General features: G+C 45.4%; 1 protein-coding gene across 12 annotated transcripts in view; it reads right to left on the bottom strand.

Moving 5' to 3' along the window:
• Positions 1-26,947, bottom strand: part of camta1a (calmodulin binding transcription activator 1a) — a 269,414-nt gene that overhangs the window by 14,485 nt on the left and 227,982 nt on the right. For 10 of the 12 annotated variants that reach the window (XM_031845523.1, XM_031845518.1, XM_031845521.1 and 7 more), the window contains 5 exons: positions 21,171-21,324; positions 16,488-16,628; positions 13,551-15,862; positions 11,476-11,602; positions 10,939-11,073 (listed from right to left, as the gene is read on the bottom strand). In XM_031845523.1, the coding sequence (XP_031701383.1) occupies positions 10,939-11,073; positions 11,476-11,602; positions 13,551-15,862; positions 16,488-16,628; positions 21,171-21,324 (2,869 nt within the window). The other 2 variants (XM_031845527.1, XM_031845529.1) reach the window with 2 other exon arrangements.

Here is a 26,947-nt window from a genome sequence, read left to right as displayed (position 1 = left end):
ACACACACACACACACACACACACACACACACACACACACACACACAGTATGCTGTGTACAGACAGTGGAATGGGATGGGCACAGAGAGCCCACTGCAGCAGGGAGTATAGAAGACTGCATTAGCATTCCCCATTTAGCCACTATGAGGCCGTTTCTGTGGCAACCTGCTGCCGAGCGGTAACTAGGCGACAGGAACATGGCTGTGTGTGTATGGTCTGTCTGCGTGCTATTGGCTTATTGATGAAGGGGAGGGGAAGGACTCCATATTCCAGCAAAAAAAAAAAAATTGGAGAGAGAAAGGCAAACAATGGAAACAAATTGAGTCCATAAATCTTCTTTGCTGTGCTTTTGTGTACTTGACCTACTCTCTCTTCTCAGTGTTGACACCGGAGGTGGGGACCTAATGACTCTAAGTGGGGAGCCAGCACAGCACGACCTGGTGACATTTGCGCTTTACGGTATCTTGGCAGTCACGGCTCAGGGCTCCATGGGGAGATAATGTCACAGTCAGACCTCCTATAAGCCGTTGTAAAAGAGGTCAAGTAACTGCTATCATTGGACAGAAAAACATAATGTCACTGGCTGGTAAATTAGTGCTCTCAGTGACAACATGCTGCACCCTGAATAATGCACTTGGGAGGACAACACTGAGGTCTCTGCGTGAGCTGTAGACTGTCTACGCGAGCCTACTGTCAGATCAGCCGATCGCTCGCTTATCAAGCAGGAAAAAAAAACGCTCGGAGCGTTTGCAGCGCTTCTTCCTATGTCTGATCCATCTTCACCTATCCACATGGTGACTTGTGGAAATAGGTGAGGTGAAAAATATGTGAGCCTATTCAAGGCAGAGTGCTTGTGTCAGGAGGCAAGTCAGAGGGTTGAGATAGGTCACAGCACCACAACCTGACTTTGTACAAGGCTATGCGCTCCCTCTCCCTCTGGCTGATAAGGGGGGAGAGAGACATAGACCGTGAGATGGAGAGAGAGAGAGAGAGAGAGAGAGAGAGAGAGAGAGAGAGAGAGAGAGGGGATAGTTAGCGGTAGGCTGACATGTCTTTGTTCAGACCCAGTGCTGCAGTGTGCTGCAGTGCAGATGATGTCATCTCCACCTGCTGCCTGCTGCTCCAAATGCGATGCACGTCCACTGCAGAGGGAGGATGGGGGTAGAGACGAGTGGGAGGGGAGAGGGAGGAGACATGGAAGGTGGGCAGCCAAACAGAACCATAACAACACTGTGACGTGGTTAACGCCCTCCCACTCTCCGGTTTACTCCCTTGTGACAACGCGTGGCAGCAGACGTGGTCACTCTCACACATTTAGGGCAAACTGTGACAAGCTAATTTAAACAAAAAAAAGAGTTGGGTGCAAAACTGGGGAAGACTATCACTCATTATATTGACAACTACTTGAATGCAAGTTGATCAGTCAGCGGAGGTGTAAACTTACAGAAATATGCCTTCCGAAGCGAAGCAAAGTTTCTGCAAATGAGTCCAGTTCACTCGCTTGTGGATATTTATAATACATCTCTTCCCCTTGCTTTTGGAGATGTATTCCCCTGCAGGACTTGGACCCTTGCCAACTGTCATCATCCAAATTGATATGGAAAATACAAAAGGAGAGAGGACACATAACATGTAGCCATTCACATTCCTAAATGAAAAAACCCACTCATTTTATTGCTCCATCAATTCTCCCACTTTTATCTACCTGAACTCATATCTACTGTGGGTTATACTGTGGAGTGTTAAGTGTTATCCAGTGAGAGTTACTTTAATGATGACCTCTAAGAGACTCAATAATTAGAGTTTTTTTGAAATTACAGTGAGTACGCTGCAAAATGACGAGCGGAATTGTCTTCCCTTAGAAGTGAGAGGAACACCTCTCACCTTTGGGACGAAAGCCTGGAGAGGATGGGAAAACACCTCAGTCTTGGTCTTATGATAGGGTGACACTTGCATTGACTAATACGGAAACATTATGATTCTAGAATCTGAAAAAAAAACACCCACTTCGTGACAAGAGGTCTTGAACTTTCATGACCGATAACCCAAATGAGTAAATGTGTCGCTTGCCTTGGGACGGACGCTCATTTGAATAAATTGCTCGTGTTTTCATCATGAACCCACCAGACACTGGTCTGTGACTTGGTCCTGTCATACAGATTAAGAAGCTAGGCTAAATGGGGAAAGTCACATGTCATGTAGTCAGCTCTGCTTAAAATCCAGATCATAAGTATACTGTCTGCATAATTAATCTAGCACCTGATCGCTGTAGATCTCCTGTTGATTCTCTCAAAGGACACTCCTGTCCTCTGAGAGAGGTATAGAGCAGAGGACCCCTGCATGGGGTTTCAACCCACCCTTCCCCAGATGATCAGATGTTTCATCTCTGGGACATCGCAGCAGCTCCCCATGAGAATGGTTGACATACAGACAGATGGGGGAAGGAAGGACAGGGCTGTTTATTGAGGAGCACAGTGGGAGTGAGATCAGCCTAAAGGAAGGAAGAAGACAGCAGGAGAGATTACAGGTAAAGAAAGAACAAGGGTGAACCAAGATGAGAAGACAGGAGTGGGGCTATCCATATAGTGAACTTCTAATAGAGTGTGGGAGGACATCTTTAATCCTCACTTCTAAACCTCTGCTCATGGTCGTGCCAATCAAGTTTAGTGCTGGACCTCATTGTCGCCCTGCAGCCAGTCAGCTTCTTGCATGTAACCCAGCAGAAAGGCCTGGAGGCCAGCCTCCCTCTTGTTCTCTGTGTCAGCTGACTGACAGGGGCTGGTATTTGTGATCGTGCAGGGTAAGGGGCCAGGCCATCTGGAAGCAGCCCTCGCAGCTGGAACACATGGCTGTCTGCTGATCAAAGGCTGCCTTTACGTTCCCACAGCGTAATGAGTGGTTGTGGTATTCCATCTATTACGTCTTTTTCCTTTTGTTTTCTTCTTGTTAGCAGAGCGATTGTTCAAAGAATAATACTGTGTGCAATACAGACATCTTTCTTTTCTACAATCTGTTGTTATGGCATCAAATCAATCTATCCATCCATCTGCTATCCATCAATCTATCCATCCATCGGCTTATCCTGTTCAGGGTCATGGGGAGGAGGTGAGAGGCAGGTCGTCAATCCACAAATTCATTCACATTCACACCAAGATAGAAAACACCATGACAGATTCATACTGTACAGAAGTAGTTTAGATTTTTGCCATTCCAGTTTGCTGTTTCCTCTCTGTTTGGTGATTGTCCATGTTTTGTATGCCCTGTCCCTCAAGCCAAAATCAGTTGCCAGTGGGCTAATGTTCTTTGAGCCTGTCTTCCATACAACATTTCGCAACCTGTTCACAACAGCAGAAATCCTTCACACACAAGGCAATCACCTTTGATGTCAACATTTGGAAGTTAAGCCAGTAAGATGCCTGCCTCTCAGGACTTCTTCTCTTGCAATGTATCACCAAATTACACCAGCAACAGGTGGAACACATTGCAACATTCTGAGGCGTTATGTCCGATCTGACAAACTGTCTCACCACTGTTTCCACAGAGAATTTATTCACGACCATATACAGCAGTTTAATGACCACAAACAAAGGTCGCAATGCTTGAACGATACTTTTCTATCCTGCCATAAAGGTGAAGCAGCTCTTAACCTACTGGCATTTGTCCAGCTATATAGGTCAATATGAGTTTAGTCTGAACACTGAGTAGATACATTGTGTCATATTGAAGGGTAAAATGCCAAGAGTGCACACCGTAGGGATTTACCGTCATCCACTATCACACTAATAGAGTAACACAGTATTGGCTTTTTGTCTCGGAAAGTAGGGAAGTTTGACTTTTTTATAGATTGACGATGCAGCAACACGGGCATATCTTTAGATACCTATTTGCATAAACAACTAGATACTGCTTGACACATCGGATTCAGGCAGGAGTGCAAATGAGAGACGAGTGGAGAAATACTTCCAAAGATGAATCAATCTGATATAAAACACCACAACCCAAGGGACAGGACGTCTCCAAAGCTTTCCATTAATAGTAAGACAACCACAGTCAGGCTAAATGCATTCACAGGATTTCTCAGCCTGCCTCCAAATCTTTTTCAACATTGAATTTAAAATCATATTCCAGCCTTTTGTCACATACTGGGATCCTATCGATGGCATGTTGTACTGTAGCAACAAATGTAATCTAGTGAGGACAGACACTGAACAGCGATAGAGAATTGAGATTTAGAGCCAGTTTATCTTGAATGGGATATAATGCTTGCTTGGTTTGAGACCCTGTCTATAACCTCCTCTATTCTTATTTGGTTTTATGACAACTCAGAGGGGTGCAACTTCACAGCATGAACAGGGACTGAACCTGAATTTAATAAGCACATTAGCAAGTAAAAAACAAAACTTACAACATAACATAAAAGAAGCCCTTTCCCCGGATTATAGATATTAATATACCGTTCAATTAGCTAAGAATACAAACAAAATTCATTATCCCTTTGTGCTAAATAGGCAGACTGGAGTCTGTTGGCACAGAGGTGGACAATATAATGTATATTTCAAATCCCAGCACAGACAGCATAAAGCAATGTAGTCGACTGCAAACCATGCTATTGCTTTAAAACTTAGCAAAGGCTTTAGTGGACACCTATTTGACAGTCCCATCACAAACTACACGTGATACTGTAAGCTTGGCGAAGGTAGACTTCAATGCATGGTTATTATATTTAATGGCATTAGACACGATGTAGCATCACTGTGAGAAGAAAGCTATCACATAATAATAGTCAACAATAAAAGTCAGAGAAGATGTGCTCTCCACAAATGACTGTTTCTCTTTAAACGTATCTCTTTAAAAGCTCTCGTCTGCGGTGATTCATCACCTTTACGTGCAAGCATTCCCACATCACTGCTGCTGTTACTAGTACTACTACTATTGCTATTTCTCCTGCTATTACTACAACGGCAACAGTAACACAAAATTACATTAACTAATAATACTGTTGTTATTTTTTCTAGGTATTTTTAGATAGATCGGTAGCTAGATAGTCAAGTCTTTAACGTCCCAGGAGGGAAATCTGTTTTCACAGCCTGCACATGTTAATGCCCCCATGAGAAATGCAATGCACACAGTTGATATAATGGTCATCTATACACATATACATACATGCCCCTACATGCATACAAACATACTTGCATACACAATACTTGCAAATACATATGTATTAGGGCTGGGCGATAATTCAATATGATAATCATCACATATCGAGATATGTTGATACACTATGATGTCATCTCAATTGATATCAACAAGCGCATACTAACTCAACTTTCCTTGAAAATGTGATCAAACTCTGTTAAATCGAACTATCGTCTTAATCTGATTAGTCTGTTTTTGTCAGTGCACAGCTGTAAATATTTAAGTATTTTTTCTCTTTAATTTAACTTAAAACGGTTATGTTCATTTTGCACTTACGGTCTTAATAAAGTGAGAAATACTCAGTGCATTTTATATGCCAAAAATATGACTATTTATTTATTGAATAACAATGAATCATACTATATCAAGATGCACATTGTCATCAAGATATGATGATATGGTGATATGATGATAGATTTTGGCCATATCGCCCAGCCCTTTGTATATATATATATATATATATATATATATACACACACACACACACACACACACACACACACACACACACACACACACACACACAGGTCTGTACAGTTGAGGTATTTTATTTGGGGTTATGGCATAAAGGGGGGAAAATTCCTGCTAAACACTAGTAGAACTAATAAATGGTTTTGTGCAGTGGAACCAGGATAGGAATTGTTCTTACTGCTGCCGATTATAGTGAACCACATTGCATTAAAGTGGCCAAAACATAGATTACTACAATAAATGCATATGATCTATGCACAACATAGAAAAAAGCACTGTGGTGATTCATCCAACTTCTTCAAAACATATTGTACATGACTTTACAACTTTGGTCTGTTGTATTCTGTCTTTCACAGTTCTCTTAAGAGGCTACACTATGGGCAATGCATATTGTTCCACGCATTGAATAAAGGAAAACTTCACAGGAAAGCAACAGGTAGATGAATGTATATCTGCAATTCTCTCGCTGTAAATAGTGAAGGAAAAGCACTGAGCCAAAGCAAACTTTGAAGACTAAACGGGGTTAAAGTGAAGTCGCTGTTCAGAGATCTGTGGTGCTGAAACGCTCAGCGGCTGCACTCACGACGGAAGTGTTCGCTGTAGCAACGTGTGGTTTTAATTTCGCCCTATTTTAGCTGTTTGTTACTCAACGCTGTTGGTAATATGCAGCCTTGACATAATAATCCGAACTATGAAACAACAGCATAAATAGATTTTTTTTTTTACCGACGACTCGCTGTCCCCGATATCCTGAGCTGCACTCAGGGATGCGACAGCCCTCTAATGCGCTATAGCAACCGCCACACTTTCAACAACACGTGAAACAGCACTTGCAGCTGGCAGTAAGGACACCAGCCGGAGACACGGTGTCCATGTAGTTCAGCATAGCGAACAGACTGAAACTGGCAAGAAAGAATCCGGAATCTTTGAAATGTGAGAGGCAGGTTTTGCCAAAAGTACCTGACTTGGAGAAAAAAAACAAACAGGCGCACGAGAGCTTTAAGTAAAACTTCCTTTGTTATTCAAAATGCCAGGAAAACAAATACTGATTGTTGTCTCTGAAGGCGTCTTGAGGACTCTTTAATATGCCTGAGCACTAGTCGTGAGTTGGCTACTATCAACGTCAACTCTCCGGTGCTCTGCAATGAGGCAGAGTCACATGAAACACTTGAAGAAAGCATGTGGCACAAATAGACCATTCCTTCAAAACTCCGCTACAGCACAGACACAGTGGGACCACATTAAGACGCAGTAACTAAGCATGCGGGGTGTTCGGGGGGAAACAAAAACGTGTAACTTCAACTTCTTCTGGCATTCACGAGAACAGGCACAGGATGTGAAAACAACACAAACACAGCACAGCACAGCACTACAGCCATAGGTTGAACTTAACACTTCTAACCTTCTATCTTATTTTCCATTGGTAGAGTCCACCTCAAAAGCCAAAAGTACTGCCTCTTTTGTCTTTTAGGAAAAGCAGGTGTTATTCACAGGCATCCTGACCCAAAAAAGAAGTCCAGCCAAAGCTGCATTTCACTCAAATTGCAGTTTTGCCCCAAAGCCTGCCGGTCAGACTACTGCATGGTGTTACACGGAGAAACAATTAAAAAATATATATATCCTTGGTGTAGACTGAATCTCAATCTCAACAGAGGACTCGTCAACAATAGAACAAAGTGAGGGAAGAGAGCGACGTGAGGAGAGAGAGAGAGAGAGAGAGAGAGAGAGAGAGAGGAAGACCGCTCACTACTCTTCTTCCTCTAATAGCCCCCTCCTCCTCTTCACTTGTTTCACCTCACACACACATGCACACTTTCCTTGTGTTTCTAGTAGTCGCTGCTATCCCAGCCTGCAGTAAAATGACAAATACCGCTGAGACGTTGTGCGCACGTGCCGCCGGTAAACAGACGCCCTAGTTCCCGTTTGCCGCCTCCTCCTCGAGGTCCTGCTCCTAAACGCTCGCCCCTTATCGCATTATTATTATCATTCGTTATTTGGCATGTCATAAAAAACAACAATAATAACAATATCGAAGCATTGTCAATCAAAAAGATCTACTCTGCTCGACGCCTGTGGCTCTGAATTCGGTTGACTGTGCGCACGCAAGGAGTCTCTCTCGCACCGGAGAAAGTCGTTGAAAACACGACCGTGTTCGCCTTCTCGCAGCCTGGCGGCCGTCCGAAACTAAATCTTGTTCTGTTTTGCGGTCGTTTACCATGTTTACCCAAACACGCCCACTCCTCCGCTCCTGCATTGTGTGTGCACGGTCTGCTCGGTTTGTCACGCTGGTGTAGTTCAGCTCAGGAGTCAGTGCTGGCAATGCGCTCCCTTGAACGCTAACAGACAAGTTATGCCGCTATGCAGGGCTGCGACTTGGCAGCTCCCAGCGAAACCTCTCCCGGCTCGGGGTCGTGGGATCGGAGCTCGGGGACTTATTGGGGCGGGCGCAGAGTGCTCTGCAGCTCCGACAGCTTTTTTTTTTTTTTTCCTGTCCTGCCCATGGCTCCGTACCTGCAGTGCTGCAGAGGAAAAAGCGCCCCTTCCCCCACTCTGCATTATGACAAATCAAGGCAGGCAGGCAGGCAGCTGTACCATTAGCACATCATAGCAGAGCGAGTCTTCCGCGGGAGAACACAACTCGCAAAGCTTGCATGTAGCACACCGCTGCGGACTCGGACAATAATGCTGCACGTATATGGCACGCAGCCTATATTTAATCAAGTGACCGGCCGTAGAGGTTAAGTAGCGTGAGTGTGCACAGTCACGTTAACAGGAATCACAGGAGTGTGTCGAAAGTGTTGAAACTAACTGTCTGTCGCTATTCCGTTAGACGAGAAGCGCTGCTCGCCTCTCCTGTTGTGCTTCAACGCTGTGGACGTTAAAGATGTGATGACCGCACGTGCCCAAGTGATTACATCCCGCCCTACTTCTGAAACAAGTCATATAGTCTAGATGCCGCCGTGGAAATTTGATTTATCCGTGATTGCAAGGGGGTAAACAAGGGCCAACAGATCGCAGCGTTTACTTTTATTTTTTTAAGTTTAGAGTGAGCTCTGTGCCAGAGTCGCTGTCCACAGTGCGCTGGTCCCGAAGCTGCTGGTCACACATGCTTTAGCCACAAGCGTCCAATGGACCCCAGAGGAGCACTGGTTTATTCTAGTAACAATCTGTCAGGTGTGTGATTGGCACACGGAATCAGAGCAACAACATCAATTAGGCTTCCCTTCTTGTTGTGGCTCACATTCTGTCTCACACACACACACACAAATAAACTCACATGGTGCACATCAACTTTACATAATGTTACATAGTTTGTATACACAGGTATCGAACAAAGCACACACACACACATTTTATGTATATGTTGCATTCTGTTTAAGTATCACATAATCTCAGTGTTATGTGATTTTTGACTTGTTGTGTTGCTTTGACAATACTAGAAATGTATTTTCCTCAATGAAATGTCTCACTCTAGGGATAAATTGTTTATCAGTAGCTGGATGCAACGAAGAGAAATTAATCTGAAATCCAGCTAAACGTTACAAGTAAAAAAAATCCCAATGCAGTCGATGATCTTCATGGATACATGTCATTACCATCCTCAAATAGGGCACCACATACTGCCATGAAAACTAAATAGTGAGAGATGGCAGGAAAGGGGTTAATGTAAGTAAGGTAATAGGGTGGGCTGTGTTTTCCCTGAGACAGTCAGCTCCTCCTTAACTGGTTCTGTGAATGGGCCAGTGAGGCAGTAGGGTATGAATGGCGGAGGGATCCACTGGTACTGCTGTGCATGGGAGCCGCCAGCTCTCCATTACTCACTCCCACTCCCTCAAGGGCCGTCTGCAATGCAGCTGTCCTGTGAGCCTGTGCTTCGCCGTGCCCTACTTTATCCTGTCAATGCTCAAGCACTGCAGCAACGCTCCCCCAGCAGCACACACACACACACACACATATACAAACAGACTACTTACATACTCATTACGTTCTGGTGAACATGCGTACAGTAGGTCTTCTGACTCACAGACTTCATCTGCATTTTAACAGAATGGAAATTTGCCAACCCTGCAGCATTCGTTGTTATACAGTATGTAAAAGCCCTCTACGATGCTGATCTACAAAAACAATTTCAGCACAATTGACAAAGACCAATGTCCATATTTGTCATTGTGTTAAACACAATAACTTTCTGGCTGATTGTAACATAGGCAAGATGACACAATGAGGCGTTCTCTCACTGAGCTGACCTTAAAATGACACTTTAAATACAACATGTGGTATGTTTACCACATGTGAAAATGAAAAAGTCTCATTCAACACATCCCAAACACAACACAACAACAAAGTTAATTCTCAAATTAGATTATCTTGAGTAATACTAAGTGGGGCTGGGCGGTATGGTTAAAATCAAAAACACAATATTATTAAAAATATTTTTCAGATATTGATATATGTGATAGTCTTTAAGTGCAGATTGCTCAAATTCATTAATGTGGACAGCAGAATTATAATTGGGTAACTACTGTCCACTCCTATTACCAACAAACGGTGCCTTCCAATAACTGTGATAAGAAGGTACTGAAGGTTCTTACTCATTTATAAACACCCTCTACACATACTGTGTAGGAGCCAAATAAAGGATTTTTCCACCTTTATCATGTTCTGGCCCAGGACCAAAGAACCAGCATGCTTTATGGCGAGAAACACAAGATTTTACATTCAACTCATTATCTTCTTGTTATCTTTCTATCGCCCTGCCTGATGTGAGATGCAACATTAATTCCGACCAAAATTCAACCCAAGCTCAATATCAATGCAGCAGGAACATTTAACAACAACAACAAGCATACAGTGAGTGAGTAAAATTGCCTATTTCATTGCATAAAATACACAACATGCCTTTGCTATGTATTTAGATTAAAAAAAAAGATTTAGGTCACAGTTCATCTTTAGGCAATTTCATACGCATTTACAAATATCCTGCAGACTTGTTTGTCTCCAAGGGAAGCTAATGTGTGTGAATGTGTCAGCTGTGACAAATTGCTTTAAAGCATATCTAGAGAGAGGATTTGTAATGCATGATGGTCCAGCAGGTCATTAATAAAAATAAACAAAATCAATAAAGCCACATGAGGTTTGGAGAGCCAGATACAAGAATTAGGAGCAACATCAAGAAGTAAGGAGTAAAGAAAACAGAGAAATGAGAGAGGACGGATAGAAAGAGTCGGGGCAAAGGGACCAAAGCCAGCGTAAAACTGAGGAGAGACCTACCATCCAGCGAGAGCCAGTCGTGCTGAGATGATGGCAGTGATGGAAGAGCGCGGGCCTTGTACTCAAACACCACCGAGTTGGAGATGATCTGGCTACTTACTGCCACCTGCAGCGTCACCAGACCTGTGTCATGAGCTGGAGAGGAAGAGGATGATGAGAACTAATCACATAAAGTAAACACAATGTCACCATTAATTACGTGGTCAGTTTTGGCTGGTTCAATTTGCTATGTAAGACTATTGTCGGTACAAACAAAAATGATAATTTGATAATATGGCTTGAATCACATTGTTCTGTTGGATAGACCTACAGTAGCTTTTCATACAGGAACATCGAAATGTTGAGATTAATTTACCTGAGAAATCTATGTGTAAAAATCTTTAATGAATACACATAACTTCTTGCCGGCCTCATCACCTGTATATTGTCAACCTGCAGGCTATCACTTCAAACAAATAAATGAAAGGTAATGATAATGAATAATGTGATGGGGAAACTTCTTGATAAACGCCCCCTCTCTTCTCTGACGTGTCTTACCTGGGCAGTAGCAGCGCAGCACCCCTGGTTGGATGAGAGAGGCTGGGACTGAGATCTGGTCAAACAAGCAGCTGTAGTTTGAGCTGGCCTCCTGCCAGGGCCCAGTGATCAGCACCTTAACTCCACCCTGAAAAACAGGACAAATGGATAAAACAAACTCTGAACACAACTGCCAAGTCAGGTTTAAGTATCCCCACTTACATTACCTGTTCTTACCCTGCCATCTAGTGTGCAAAGGTAAGAATGACACCAAGGAGCAGAAAACAACCCTGATACCGATCTCTGCTGCCATCACGTGGATAAGCAACATCATTTCACTACAGCTATTTTATTTTAAGAACTCAGCCAATGCTGACATTCAAATATTGTGCTGCCCTCCGGAGGTTCAAGAGGGGTATTACTGCAGACAACATAACCGTAATAATGACAAGTACATTACATAATTATTGAGTGGTGGAAAATAGGGATTTGATGCACAATGTATGACGAGGTCGACATATATTTTGTCAAATATTTCAGTAAAATTGTTTTAGAACATCTAAAAATGCTGCTTATTTCAGTTTTATCCAGACAGATCTATTGAAAAACAGAACAGCATAGACTCCAGTGACACGCAATGAGTGCACGCAGGTAGGTCGACTTTTTTTTTTTTGGGTCAGAGCATTTGATTTATTGATTTCTGTCAGAACTTAAACAAATATAACAAAAAAAAGTTTCTAAAATACATTTCCCACTCTAGCTTTAATTTCAAGACATTAGTTGATTTCTGACTGCTGCAATGAATATTTTCAAAAGAACAACAAACAACAAAACATTCCCAGTTCCATCATTTTCAAAGGCCATTTTGATAGGTGTGTTTTGTCTCTGGAAAGATTTGCAATAGGAACGCAAACACAGAGTGTAGAAAAAGCTACGTGAATGCTTTCTCCTGAATTTATTAACATTTATGCCCGAAATTACATTTAATTTCATTGACCTGACATTCTATGATGGATAATTATGTATTTGCATCTTTACCAAAAAGTGTACTGTTCTTTCGTGCCTAATCTTTTTATTATTCTTTTTAGGAGAAAGCTATGGTTTACATTTTTCTATTCAAACAAAACAACATAAAGAACAGGTAACATATGTTTTTAGGTGTAGTTTAAGGGGCCAGTACTTAAAGTGCTTGTCAAGTAGCTTTAGGAACCCTCTCCCCACACTTTTCAGATGTCAGACCATTTCGGTAACTTTCTGAAACTGACAATCCGACTTTACCGACAATTTCATGTTGTGATTGGCCATGTGTTCAGAGGTGAGAAAGTAAGGTTGGACATTCTCTCTTTATCGCTCTGTTTAAATTCATTACAAAACTATTTGTGGCTTTTTGTGTTTACAACAGAGTGCAACATTTTAGATGTGCTCCCAGGACAGTCTGAAAACAGCATTTGAAAAGTGAGGGGGACACACAACAGAAGATCAATTGAACATGATTTCAATCAGGATTAAATGTCCCCACGCATCCTAAAGGACTGACCATAAATCACAAACAAAATCACCTCGAACTAACTTCAATCTAGCAGCATATTATCTCAGCCATTTGTTAGGAAGTTCCTGAAATGCGCATTAAAATTGCTTAAGAATCCTGAGAATCTAATGGACATTTACAAGGACAGTTTAGTTATGAATACATCTTTGAATTCAATCACTCACCTTTGTGTTCATTTAAATGTGCAATGTGTAATGTCTGGTAATCTTCTACTGAGTGCATACAACCAAAATTTACAGTCATCAGCTATTAAACAAAACAGCCATCTACTAACTAACACGAAGTGTGGCGTCGGCCTTAATTGTGTTTACTGTGGAACTTACTAGGGACTGTACAGTCTGTGTACATTTTGATAGTTTGCTTACTATTTATCCGAAGTGGCGGAAACGATTTTCGTTTTGGACTACTTTACCCGGAGGAGAGTGGTTGGCAGCTCCGGGACACAGACTTTCAGTTAGCAGCTGTGTAACAACTAGAATCCCCTCGAACCCATGAAAAAACAAACAAACAAACAAACAAACAAACACAAAAGAGCCCTGTCACTCACCTCAGGGTAGGACCACTCAGGGGAGTAGTCAGTGACCATGAAGAGCCGGCCTGTGGCCTGAAGCATCCCCAGAGCCCCCTGGGCTACAGCTGCAGAAACCACCTCTGCTACATTCATGTAGGACAATGAGCCTGGCTCTCCCGTGTTTCCCCCTGCTCCAGCCCCTCCACTCAGAGACTGGGGGCTGCAGCAGGGTTGAAGGCAGAGCTCTGATGGGCTGTAGCCAGAGCCCCTGGCCCCTCCATCGTCCTGGCCTTGCTGGGGAGCCCCACCCCCTGTGTTCTGATTATTGGAGCTGTGGGATGCGACTAGCTGGTGAGCATACAGAGCCCCTCCGGCTGACATGGTGGCTCCACTGCCATCCACCGAGATGAAGTCATTGATGAGGTCAGAGAACTGGTTCCCAAAAGAGATGTCGAAGTGATCCAGACTGATCTCCATGCCTGTCCCTCCTGCTCCCCCATTACTGGCCGCTCCTCCGAGGCCTTGGTGGGTTCCGACAGCGTTGTAGAGTCCCTGGACCATACTCGCGCCTTGGAGGAGAGGCGGCAGCTGCTGTTGCTGCTGGGAGCGGTTGCTGCCATCGCTGTTGTTGTTGCCGTTATGGATTGCTACTCCGTCCCCTGCACCTCCAGTCCCTCCTCCGCCACCATCCGAGGCCTGTTGCAGGTAGTGCTCTGCGCCCTCTCCATTTCCTGCCCCACAGGCCTGAATGTGGTCTACTGGCTTGAGTAGATTCTCAGCTCCATTCTCAGTGACTCCAGCCTGAGCTGAACTCACATTGCCTGGTTGCTCTAGACCCACCACCTCCTCATGCTCAGCGCCCATCCCAGGAAAGCCCCCCTGGTACTGTAGCAGCTGGAGAGAGCCAGCCTGGCCAGGCCCCTCTGTGGGTGAGCCTCCGTTACAGTTGGCCCTGTGCTGGGTCTGGTGGGCCTGGTGGTGATGGTGGAGGTGGCCGTTGCTGCCGGGGGAGTCCGTCTTCACCACTTGCAGCCCCATGTAACCTCCAGAATCATGGGAGTTGTGCTCCATCAAATGTGTTTTCTGGCCCATGCCGGGCCTCCCTTGCTGAGCTTGACCGGTCTGAGAAGAATCCTGTAGGAAGAAGCTGGGTGAGCGGTTCTGGTGTTGCATGTGAGGACTGGACATGGCCTGACCATAGCTCACTGTGGGGGCGCTGGAAGTATAGTCCTGCTTGGCATCTATAGCACTGAAATCCATCTGCTCCAGTGTGGTGCTGGGACTCAGACCCCCACCAGAAGGAAGTAGGGATCCTGCTGCTGTCAGAGTAAGGCTACCCTGGCCTGAACCAGCACCAGACGACACAGACACCCCGCTGCCACAGTTTACTACTGGCCCCACCTGGTAGCCACTCTCTTGGGCCAGCTGCTGCTCAAACGATGTGTCTTCTGTCTTGATGTTCTTCACCAAAGCTGAGTTGAAGATGTAGCCATTATCTGACATGGCGGGGGAGCGCTGCATTCTGCCGTTGGTGCAGCTGCTGCCACCGGAGGAGGATGATGTTGAGGAAGAGTTGCCCTCTGTCTTCATTGCACTGCCTCCATAGGTCTGGCCCTGTTTGGGGTTGTTCAGGAAGCAGTCAGGGTCAAAGTTCATATTGGTCTCTGGGATCTTGATGCTTCCAGCATCCAGACTGCTGGAGAGCACCAGTTCCTCAGACACCCCAGCTGAAGACAGCATGGACATACTGTCTCCTGCCACGGTAGTCCCAGGTTCCCCTACTCCTCCGCCGGGGAAGGCAAATTTGTGACGGTCAGAGGTCACAGATAGCACCATGGCCTGTGAGGTGGCATCTGCACCCATCAGGTGAGTGTTGGGACCCCCGGTAGGAGACATGCTGTAAACAGGGTCTCCAGTGACCTCAGACATAAAGACACTCTGGGACAGGCCAGACATGACAGAGGCCACGTGGCCCATCCCGGTCACCACGGGGCTGTCAGCCATGTCTGGGTCGCTGTTGAGGCCACTGCTGATGGACACAGGGGAGTTCTGCGTGGTGTCAGGGACCTCAACCTGGTTGGTGGACGACACTTCCGTGCTGTTCTGGTGAAGCAGGACAGGCTTGTGGACTTTGCCATTGCGTTTCTCCCTGGCACTTCCCCCTCCACCTCCTCCCCCAGAGCTTTTTCCTCCACCGTGGGCGCTGTGCTCGGTCTTCCCCTCCGACACATCATTGTTCTGTACCTCAGAGTGAGCAGTGCTGTAGCCTCCTGAGCGAGGGTCCACCTTCGGGGAGATGATGCGGTGTTTGGCGCTGTTGCATTTGTGGTGCACACTGCTCCCTGCACCTATATGAGGACAAACGGAGAAGAAGACGTTGGGGATTTGGATGGGTGATGGGGGTACAGAGCGGAGAAAGAGAAAAGACAATGTTTTCCAAATACTTCCTAAGAATTGGGCAATACTGCTGTTCAAGGAGCGGAGACAAAGAGGGATGATCTGTTTGTTTTTGTATCTATCAGTTTGTGAGAGACGATTTTCTCCTGGAATGATAAAACTAGCCTTTAATTTTAGTATACAGTGAGTAAAACGTAAAGGAAGTTTTGCCGCAACTGGGGGTTATCCAGACTCATTTGTTTTAGAAATTAGCAACCACTGCTCTACATTCTTTTCCTGAGTGACAGCCTCTAGTAAAATTTCACGGCTGAAAATATTTGATTGACTAGCATAACATTCGGGAACAGCTGGGCTCTTTCAGATATGGCCTCGACACAGTTATCAGTAAACAAGAAATAATAAGCCAATAACCCTGAAACTCAATTTGAATAAATAGCCTACCAATAAAAGACCTCAACCACCTTCTCTGATCTACCATATAACAAGCAGTATCTCTATGGCCTTTTTGTTTCTCTTGCTGAATTTTTCCAGTTCTCTCTTGAGAACAAACTCCCTCTCCCACCCACTAGCCCTTACCCAGGGTGCCCGTGCAGAGGCAGTTGTGAGTCCGGGGAGGTGGCTTAGTTTGGTGGCTGTCCAGAATCTGTTGCACTAGCTGCTCCACTGAGAAGCCAGAGCTGCTGTTCCCATTGCTGCAAGTCCACTTGATGCCATGAACTGCCGGGAGAGAGGAGGAGACAGAGATGTCAGCCAGCCCAACAGACCACCAGCCACGCCAACCCCCCGCCCCACCCTCTGCCCTCCCTGTCTATCTGCCAGTATGCATCATGCTGCTCACTGGTCACCTCTCTAGAATGTCAAAGTTACCATAGTACAACAGAGAAATTCATATTCCTGTTTTTTTTTTCCTGAAGCGAAACAAACAACCAACTCACTGGCTGCAGTAAAATGGTAACGCAGTTTTATTCCTAGAATTCGAGTGTTACTTCCTTTGGTTTTGATTATGCGTACGCACCACTCTCCATCACGCCTTTTCCTTCATATTGAAATCTATAATAGCTTTAAACTGCAACATATTTTCTCATTTTCTCTCCGTGTCCTGTTTCCTTAGTCCAGAATAGAACAGATGTCTCCTCACTGCAATGCCTGTGTACCTTCTGTACTGCACTGCTGATTCTATATTGTGCATCTTTCCCTCCCATGTGCCGGTGTCTGTTGCCACCCTTTGGTCTCTCCTCTGCAAGGGCCGATGAAGGTGACAGCAAGTCCAATCCTTCCACCCTCCGCTCTTACCCTGACCTATGACTCTGTTCTGACAGGGAAAGCCTTTAGGGAGGGACATCACCTAGCTGCAGCTGCTGCTGCTGGATCTGCAACAAGGGAAAAAGAGAGGCTTTCTCCTGTAAAGCTTCACTCTCTGCCTCTCTAGAAACTCTTTAATACTTTTCATCGCTCCACTTGCTAACCAGCCACTACTTTTGATGAGACAGATTGTGGTTTTAGTGGCTGAAAGGTGGCAGGAGACACCACTGAGTGCTGCTGTGCTCGGGCTCCCAACCAGGGAAAAAAGGGTAGTATTTGAGAAGTGAAGCTTATTTAGAATATCAAACAAAATCAAGCCTGCTTTAATTCAAATTCCCTTCACTTGCAGTACCTCCTTTGGTTAAATATTCAAGAGAGAGATATATAAAGAGAGCCAGGTTTAGAAAACAGCGAGAATTTGCGAGTGCATGTCTGTTTGCATATGAGATAAAAGGAGATGAAAACAGTGTAAGAGTGTGAGGGTAATGCAGATTAAAGACTGAGCTAGTCAAGGCGATGTGAAAAAAGCTGGGAAACATGATTGGATGACTGTGATAGCGATCTAACTTGAAAGCTTTAAGATCCTCTGGCAGATTAGAGGGTGGTCACCAGCAGATGTCAGTAGAGCTGCTGTGATCAAGCTGAGATCATACGCTCGCTGTGGCAGGTTATAGAAACACAAACACGATTCATTTTTGATCTTTTATGAAGTCAGATTTGTTCAGCCATTAATCTAGAATGAGTGAGCTGAGGATAAAACAAAAGATTGCACACCAAATGTGACAGCAAAGTTTCATCTAATGTCACTGCAATTACAGCACAAATAATTATGTCCGTCTGGAGATCCCATTAGAGAGTGTGGCTTGAGTCACCGTTCACCTCCTGACGGTGTGCAATGCAAACAGTACAAATGAGATGACGCTAGTAATACTGACACAGAGATGATAGAGCCACAGGAATACTAAAAATGCTGTCATGACTCCTCTTCTGTGTAAAGTAGGGAGGCTGCAGGACAGAGGAGCATCCGTTCTGCTGATGTGACTAAGAAAGGGTGACAGAGCAAGAGTGAGAGCCTAATGCAACAGCTTACATCCACCATGTAGTGCCGTCCCTATTTGTCCAAACAATCCTATCTCCCCTCCGCCCTGATCCCTCGTGCCAGAATTGCCTCAGCCCTCTTCATCGAGACGGGGCGTCAACCCCTGGAGGCTCTGGGTTGTTGACGTACAGTTACCGCCATGTCTGCCTGTCCGCTCTTCTCACTGAGGGTTATGTTCCAAAGCAGACATGACAGCAACAGTGCCACTGGGTTTAATCCCAGTGGCAGCAACAGCAGAGGCACCAAACGGCAACCCGGTCACATCATCATACCGATGACTGCATCCTGTCATGAGCAGCATCACACAGCCCTTAATGACAAACAGAGTTGATCTGTAGGACACGTGCGTATCCCATCTGGTTGCCTCTGCACCATCGGGCACTATATGGTGGAGTACAATAGTTGACATGATGGCCAGCCCTGTTTGTCTTGCCTCGGTCTGTTCTTCACTAGCCCTGTCTGTCTAGCCTGGAGACGGGCCCTCTGTCTGTTTGTTAAAGCCGCTCATGCGCTATCTGTCAGCAGGCTAGGGGCAGAGCTGTGGAGAGGGCTGCGTGTTCATAGCATTAGACCAAAAGAGTGAATCAAGCTGGCTGCCTTGTCTATGGAAGTGTAGCGTGACTGAGTAGTGATGCCACTCTCTTGCCTCCCCCCCCCTCCCCCTACACTCCCTTGCTCCTTCTCTTTCTCATCAAACACTGCAGGGCGTTAAGGAGCACAAGGTCAGACAAGGCCATGATTCACAGGGCTCGTATTTGAACTGCTGTGTGCGAGCCACTGTGCATGTGAACGTTTTTGCGACTGAGAGCACGTGTGTGTGTGCGTGCGTGTGTGTGTTTTTGTCGTTGGGAGACAGAATAAGCTCAACTGATCCATGAAATCCACATTTTTCCTTTGTTGTTTTTTGTATCATTAGAAGTGTCAAATGGTTTGCGCACTGAAATATCGTGAAGAGAATAACAAAAAGGAAGAGCAAGACGGAACAGGGCAATTATATCGCAAAAGTTGCCAATGCTCTGCAAAAAGAACTATTTGACATTAAAAAAAGGGTTCATGTGCTGAGAAAAATCAGTTCGTGAAATAGGAACCATCTTCATTATATGACAATTTCAGAACATACAGCGACACATGTGACCCAGTGTCAAACATACTGTACACTCCTGCAATCTTGCATTCTGCGTTCTGCATTCAATACTGAAACTACAACGTTTGAGGGTTTTGCACATTCCTGATAAAGGGAAAATAGAAATGTGTCCTTCTAGTTTATCTATACAACCTCTGAGGAATCGAGGAAGTTCTGATGTATACAAAAAAGAAAAAGATCAATAGCACTGTACTCATATTGTTCCTAACATTTCTGTGCAATGCAAAAAAACACATCTACTAATGGATGCAAGTTAGGTTTTATGAGATATAGGCCAGTCTGGGAAGACATGCACTGTATGTTAAGAGCTAATGTATAATTTAAGATTAAATAATGCATAGATAATACAGCATGACTTCATCGCAAGTCTTCCCTCCCTACATTGGGAAGGATGCTGCTATCTCTCTAAACCACTAGATGGCAATGTTGCTCCATCACTGGGCTTGTGTTGATAGACTGGATGTTCCAAGAGAAACAGAGAGAGAAAGAGGGGAGAAGAAAGATAGAAAGCAAAGACAGAAAACAGAACAGTTTTTTTTTGCTCTTTATGTAGCCCCCTCATGTAGCCTGACAGCTAGAAGGCATCTCACACTCACCCTCTTTGTCCCAACAACTCGCAAAGTTAATGACTTTACGCATTACTGCAAATGGTGCTTGGTTTTTACATTAAGCCACAGAACTAATGAATACAGTAGGCCGTTGTTGTTGCGTGGCTGTCCTGAGGTAAGGCTTTATGTTAAAATATGTACTGAAACTGATAGCAAGCAGAGCAGTGAGGAGGATAACAATATAGCCGAGGACCTCAGTGATGATGGTCTGGACTGCCTTGTCAGTATGCAGCCAGCATGCGTGTGTGCTTGTAAAGCTGCTGACACGTTCCTCTTTACCTGGTCACATCTCCAATAATTGGCCATCGGAATATCAGTCACAGGCCTGCTGGCCCCTGCCAGGCACACCCGAATCACAGCGTGGTTGTTAAAGGTGTCTTAACAGCTGTCTGAAAGATTCCCTATGCCCCAGAAGGTCCCCATTTGGCTATTATCATCATCAGACGAACCCTGACTTTTTTTCCAAAACATTGCCTCAATCCTTTGGGCAGGTCTAGAGACTCATATAAAAACACATAGTGCACCTCTCAGAGCATTAGTAAAGCTGATAACAACAGGGAGGGATCAATCCACTGAAGGGGGAGAGAGACAGACAGAGCCAGAGAAGGGGTGGACGGGGGATTTCTGGTGAGTCAGACATTCTTGCTCCCACGCACTAACATGAATCAATAACCAGCTTGCTGCCCACCTCTGCCTTGACTTCCTTCCTTCGGCCAGAGAGGATGCACACTCTCAGTCGGGCCAGAGTGGTGCCAGAGGTCTTGGGGAAGAGCTGAACTTTGACCCGAAACTATAGCAGACGGCTCCAGGAAGAGCACACACTCGTAACAGAGTAGGAACACTGGCCGAAAGATGCTCTCTGACTGAGGTGCTGAGGGCACTTGGTGTACCAGCCATCAACAAATAGGACTTGACATCACATCCTGAGACAATAACAACAACCACTGTGTAGTCTTCCCATGCATGTAGACGTTTAAAAAACATTACGGCCTTTTTTTTTTAGAGGAGACAGCAACTTTGTAAAGGTTATGAATAAAAGTTGAGACCGGGGTGACAGGAATTTATGAATGCGTAGTTCTGAGAGTGATTTTCTTTCAAATACTCACACATGGGCTTGAGCTGGCCGATCAGCTCCTCCTTCGTCCACTTGGCCCACTCCTTCTTGTCTGTATTGATGGAGCACAGGATCGGACCGCATGGTTTACCACAATCCTCAATGGCCGGAACATTCAAATAGTGGACGAGCACGATATCAGGGTTCTGTGGGGTACGCAGAAAAAGAGAGAGGGATGGGGGAGGTTAGACAGAGATGACTTCATGGATAGTCTAAGAGCACGGCTTCTTAAGGATGTAAATGCCTGGAGTAGTAGTGGCACGTAGATACTGTGGCTCAGCTGTGAGGGACTTTACGCGGAACATGCCAGCTGGTTGGTGAGAAGCAAAATGCTGCTGAACTTTTAACGCTGTGGATGGTAACCCTCACACACACACACACACACACACACACACACACACACACACACACACAACAGAGCACAGGGCACAGGGCAAGAGAAGATCTCACTCATTATGTGACTATCTGTATCACAAAATGTGTGGGTGCTTGGATGTGTATACTACTGCGTGTCATTTCCGTGTGTATTTATGTGCATATGTGTGATAATTACAATGTGTGCTCCTGTAACACACTTATGGCATTTTGTCAAGTCCTCCCACATGGTGAGCTGATGCCCTCAATTAACTCTGCCTGTATTTACCAAGTCAAAACTCAACAATTTGCCGCTTGCAAATTGTTACTGGGTTACCTCGGCAAATTCCCTAAATTGACAGCTTATGAATAATAGGTGGCGTTTAAAGGAATCTTGTGCTGGTGTGAATAACATCAATTCGCTTCTGTAATCATGAAAAGCTTTGATTACCGAGCATGGCTCGGTAAAGACTCACACAAGGAATGTTTGCCTTTCAGTCCTTATCACTTCCAATTTATTACAAACATCCCGGTGCCACTAAGCCCACACAAACGTAACACACAAATGCAGCACAATATCCCTATGCTTGACACATAGGATACAAATAAAGGCTGCGATGATTACAGCTGACCTGAAGGCAGCCAAATATAAGAAAGGTACACATTATATGGAACAAAGATTGTCATCCGATGTATGAAAGATTCACGCAAAAAAACGCATGTATATGCGTGCACTCGCAGCTAAATAAGACGCAAGAATCGACAAACCAACAAAGACCGTGATAGAAAAAAATGCCGTGACAACGCGTGTGTGTGACTGCAGTTGGAAGCTTCATCAGTACTAAGTGGCAAATAAATCAGGGCGCTGCTACTGTAGGTCTGTGCTCCCTCTCAGTGTGTACCATTAATCTACGACTACACCCCCCCCCCCCTTCTCCCCTTTCATCAGACAGGGGTGTGGTTGGGAGCAAACACATCCGAAGAAACAATCACTACTCTGGAAAACATCTAAAACGTACCAACAACCAACACTATCTCAATGTTTATGGAGCAGCCACAGCTCCAGAAAGCGTAACAGCAAGAAACCCGTAAGTTAAGCAATCTCCAGGGGGACAGATGACCTCCCTGCAACACTTCCACCAGGAGCTGGACATTGCTGTTTGTTATCTCACCGCTTTCCTTGTCCCCTGTCATTGGTATGGACACGAGGCGAAGACTGCTGCCCTGTTTGCATGGAGATGGCACGGGGCAGCGTGCGATGCTCCCAGATGGCATCACCAGCTGTGTCAACAGCTAAGAGATGCCCTCAATCTTTACTTGGAGTGAGAGTGCCAAATACAGACAGCTTCATTCAATTATGATTATACATAAACATATTTGGATGTATGGCCGTGCAGGAGGACACAGACCGACCGAACAAGGGCAAACTCATTCGCATACTGTAACACACAAACACACACACACACACATATATATATATATAAATATATATACACACACACACACACGCACACACATCAAAAGACACACATTGTTTAGATTTACACAATCATACACATGGATACGCACAGTCTCTTCCTTTCAGCACCCACACTCCCAGCTGTTTCCTACCTTTTCACACATAGCCACACAACTATGCATGCGTGCGTGCGCACGCACACACACACACACACACACACACACACACACACACACACACACACACACACACACACAACACAAAGGAAGACACCATGTGGCAGCCTCAGAGCTCACTCAAACACAAGTGATCTGTGTCTCTGTGCTTCACTATAAGGAATCTGCTATCTGTCTGTCTGGAGCTTTCGCTCTCTTTTTCCACAATCTTGTTTTGCTTCTTTCTTTCTTCTTACTCTACAAGACGTTTAACAGTTCTCTCCCAACTCAGGTCCACTTCCACTCTGAGAGGAAAACAACACAGTGAAAATGTAAAGCATCACATAAATCTATCAGGATGGTAATTTAATTTAGTTTCCTGCTGGCTGCTTTCTTTTTCCACAGTGTAATATCAGGAGTTGGTTCTCCAGGAGTAGGGGGAAAACGGCTGAGGGGGAGTTTTTGCCTGGATACTATTTTCCAGAGAAAATGAGATCTCATTAACTTATTGATTAATTGTGTAATGTAGTCCTTTAGTTGTGTTTTCACTAGTTTCCCAACGTGGGTCTCAGGGCAGCTTTCCAGTCTCACTTCCGCAGTGGAAAGGAAGACTGGGAGACAGTTGCCGGAGCCTGTGGTGTGTAGGTGTGTGAGGATGTGAAGCAGTTTGTATCTCCATGTATTATAGTGTTTGTATGATGCACAAGATGTGTATGTGAGCTCAAGTCTATAAATACACACATGTCAACACATTGGCTACGTCTGCAAGCAAGTGTGCCAAACATTCCCATGTTAAGGCCTTTTCAAGCATGACTGTATGATGCATATGTAAAATGGAGCATGTCTCCAGCCAGCATTTTGATGTTGCTGTGTTGTGTTAATGTTTACTGCGCCTCCCTGGAACAGATGGATAGATGTTGAGCTAATTACTAGGAGAGTCTTGGGGAGTCAGCCATGGGGGCGGAAGGCCTGCTGAGTGGGTGGTGGAGCACCTTCCTACCCCTCCTTTCACCGCTGTCTTTCTCCAAAACACGCGCAGACACATCAGCGTACAAAGGCAGGAGATCACACAGTCACGCCCACGTTCTAATACACAGTTTACCAACCACACCCGAAAAAATTTGGTGTGCTAACGCACGCTTTCGCTCGCGTACGCACACAAACGCGCGTAAGCAGGACATCGCCATCGCAACCGGAGGATAAAGGTGCTGTTGTAGCCAGGCAACAGGTTTCTCTGACACCCACGCACTTAAAAGGCAGCCAGTGCTCCTACGATCTCTCAGTGACTGCCTACCTCGTCCTGAAGTCAAACACCCTGTTCTACTCCAAAAGACAAAGAGGGAGAGAAAGAGAGAAAGAGATCCGCTAATGGAGCTGAAGGCACAGACGGAGTTAGATGTCGGTGGAGACAGCTACGGTGACCTTCTACTTTGTGCTGAATGTGAGGTAGGGAAAGTGTAAGCTGAGCTGCAGCTGAGATGTAACTAACTTGAGACTTGGGTGCAAAGCACATCTATCGGCGGAATCTGGTATGAGTGGTCAAGTAATGTGCTCGCTGTCTCGTTAAGTCTCTGTGACCCTGCCGCAACTCCGCCACTCTCCTGGAACACCTCCATGTAGCCGCTGCTACTCCAACAGCCCACCACAGCTCATTAAGAGACAGAGAGCAGAGGAAAGAGACCCGTTCGAGTAAGAGATACATGGAAAGACAGAGGCAGGAAGAAGAATGAGAGTAACAGCTCTTGTATTGTCAGGCAGGCAGCTCTGCTCCATGGTTATACTCTACTATACTAGGCCTCGCTTTCACAACTTGTGCACAGGAGCGATAAGAACACCATTAACATGAAAGGATCTTAATTGAGAGGGGATGCTTCATGCAACGCGGATGAGCCAGCGAGTGCAGGAGGAAACTTTGTTCCTCTCTGATAAAATAACCCGCACCCAGGAATGGGGGCTTCAAAGCCTGTCACAGTGAAGGCAAGAGCAGAGCAGACAGGGGCTCAGGTATGGGACTTTTAGTGTGAGGAAGGAATGGGGGAAATAAGCAAAAGAGGGAAGGAATGAGACAGTCCTTCATGGGAGAACTGAACTAGCAGGCTACAGGGATCTCCATTTCAATACAAAGCATCATGAAAGCAGCAACAGTCAATTGTTTAGTCACAAACAGTCAGCATCAAGGCATCAATACAGAGGGGAGGTGCATGTGTTGGTGTATTTGTGTTTGCGGATGTATCTGTGCCTTTATGTATTTCTGTCTGCCTACATTAAATTATAAATAGCATGTGAATGAGTGTCTAGAGGCATATTTCTGGAGGCATGTTTCTGCATGCAGAATGAGTGCAATGAGCTGTAAGTGCGAGTCTGAGTGGATCTGCTATTTTGACTGCGTACTCATGCTGTCTCGCAATGCGTATTAGACTTTGTGGTGTGCATCTTTGCATAATGTCTGTGCAACTTCGTGAACAAAAGGAACACCTGTGTACTAAATGTATGTGTTTCATGTCGCGTGCTGTGGTCGGCTGAACGGGTACGAGGGGTTATTAAGGCTCTGCCCTCCTGGCAGTGGCATCGTGATGGATAGCATGGGGTGCCAGTCATTAGGCAGCCTCCTGGCCTCTGGCACTAAGGTTGCACTCTTAAACACCGACCTCCCCCGCTTGTCCCCAAACACCGCTGCTCATTTCAAGGTCAAATGCCTCTGTGGTGCCGTAAGTTCACCTCCATAAGGCACAAGACTTCTTCCTTTTGTTTGGAACCTTTATCGCTCACTGCCGACGGATGTGTTTTGGAATGTGGGGGTGGATGGCCGGTGCCTTGCCTCGTGCAGACACGCAGAAACACAGTCACACACGTGCAGTACATGAACATACACACACACGTACAAACACACATACGGAGGTAAACAAAAACCCAACGTCAAGCCCTCCCAAAAAGCCAGCAAACAGCCTGAAGCTCCTGTCTAGGTTGCAGTGCATACCACTATCTGAACCTGCCCCCCCCCCCCCCCCCCCCCCCCCCCCCCCCCCCCCCCCACACTCCCCCCTAGGTCCTCTATGACAAACTCGCTGTTTAAATGTTCCCAGTTTAGAATACAGACACCCCAATAGGGGTGTCTGAGTCAATGCGCAACTTAACTGCTACAATTCACCCTCTACTGCACGCGGCTCTGCACCAACCACAACACCGTCTGAGTGCTAAGCTAAAACGATGCCCGGGGGTGGGTACCAATCCAGGGGTAAGAGCCAGTTTACAGAGGCTTTTCTTAATTTGAATTGCCTCGATTGCCTCCGTCCAAGGTCTGTGAGAGGGATGGCAGAGCACAGCCCAGCAGGAGATCCTGATTTAAGGATGATTCATACTCCACCTCTTTACCTCCACTACCTGGTGTACGGGGCTGGAAGATATGAAAGGCAGAACTTGGAACTTTTGAGGAACAGGAAGAGGCCAGCATGTTTGAGTGTGTTTCGGAGGAAGCCAGGGGCTGAGGCCTGTGATGTTTAATTCAGTAGCACATAATCACTCCGATGGAGTTGAGAGCGGGGCTTTAAATAACTCAGCTTAGAGGGGCAGAACTGCTTCACTCTGGGTGGGGGAATGCAAGTCTGTGTCTGTGTGTGTGTATGTGCACACACTCGTGCACGTGTGCAGATATGCGAATGCATTTCGCATTTCTACATGTCTGAGAGGGAATATGCGAGAGAGTGCTCCTCTATTTTTGTGTGTGGCTCCTCCCTGCTTTGAAATATTGTATTTGTGCAGTGCACCACAGTAAAAAGGTGGATTGTGTTTGTTACTGTGCCA

Source organism: Anarrhichthys ocellatus, unplaced genomic scaffold (assembly GCF_004355925.1).
Source record: "Anarrhichthys ocellatus isolate YVR2014 unplaced genomic scaffold, GSC_Weel_1.0 scaffold5, whole genome shotgun sequence".
NCBI lineage: Eukaryota > Metazoa > Chordata > Actinopteri > Perciformes > Anarhichadidae > Anarrhichthys > Anarrhichthys ocellatus.
The sequence above is the reverse complement of the archived record's forward strand: the minus strand, read 5'-3'. Positions and strand labels throughout refer to the sequence as shown.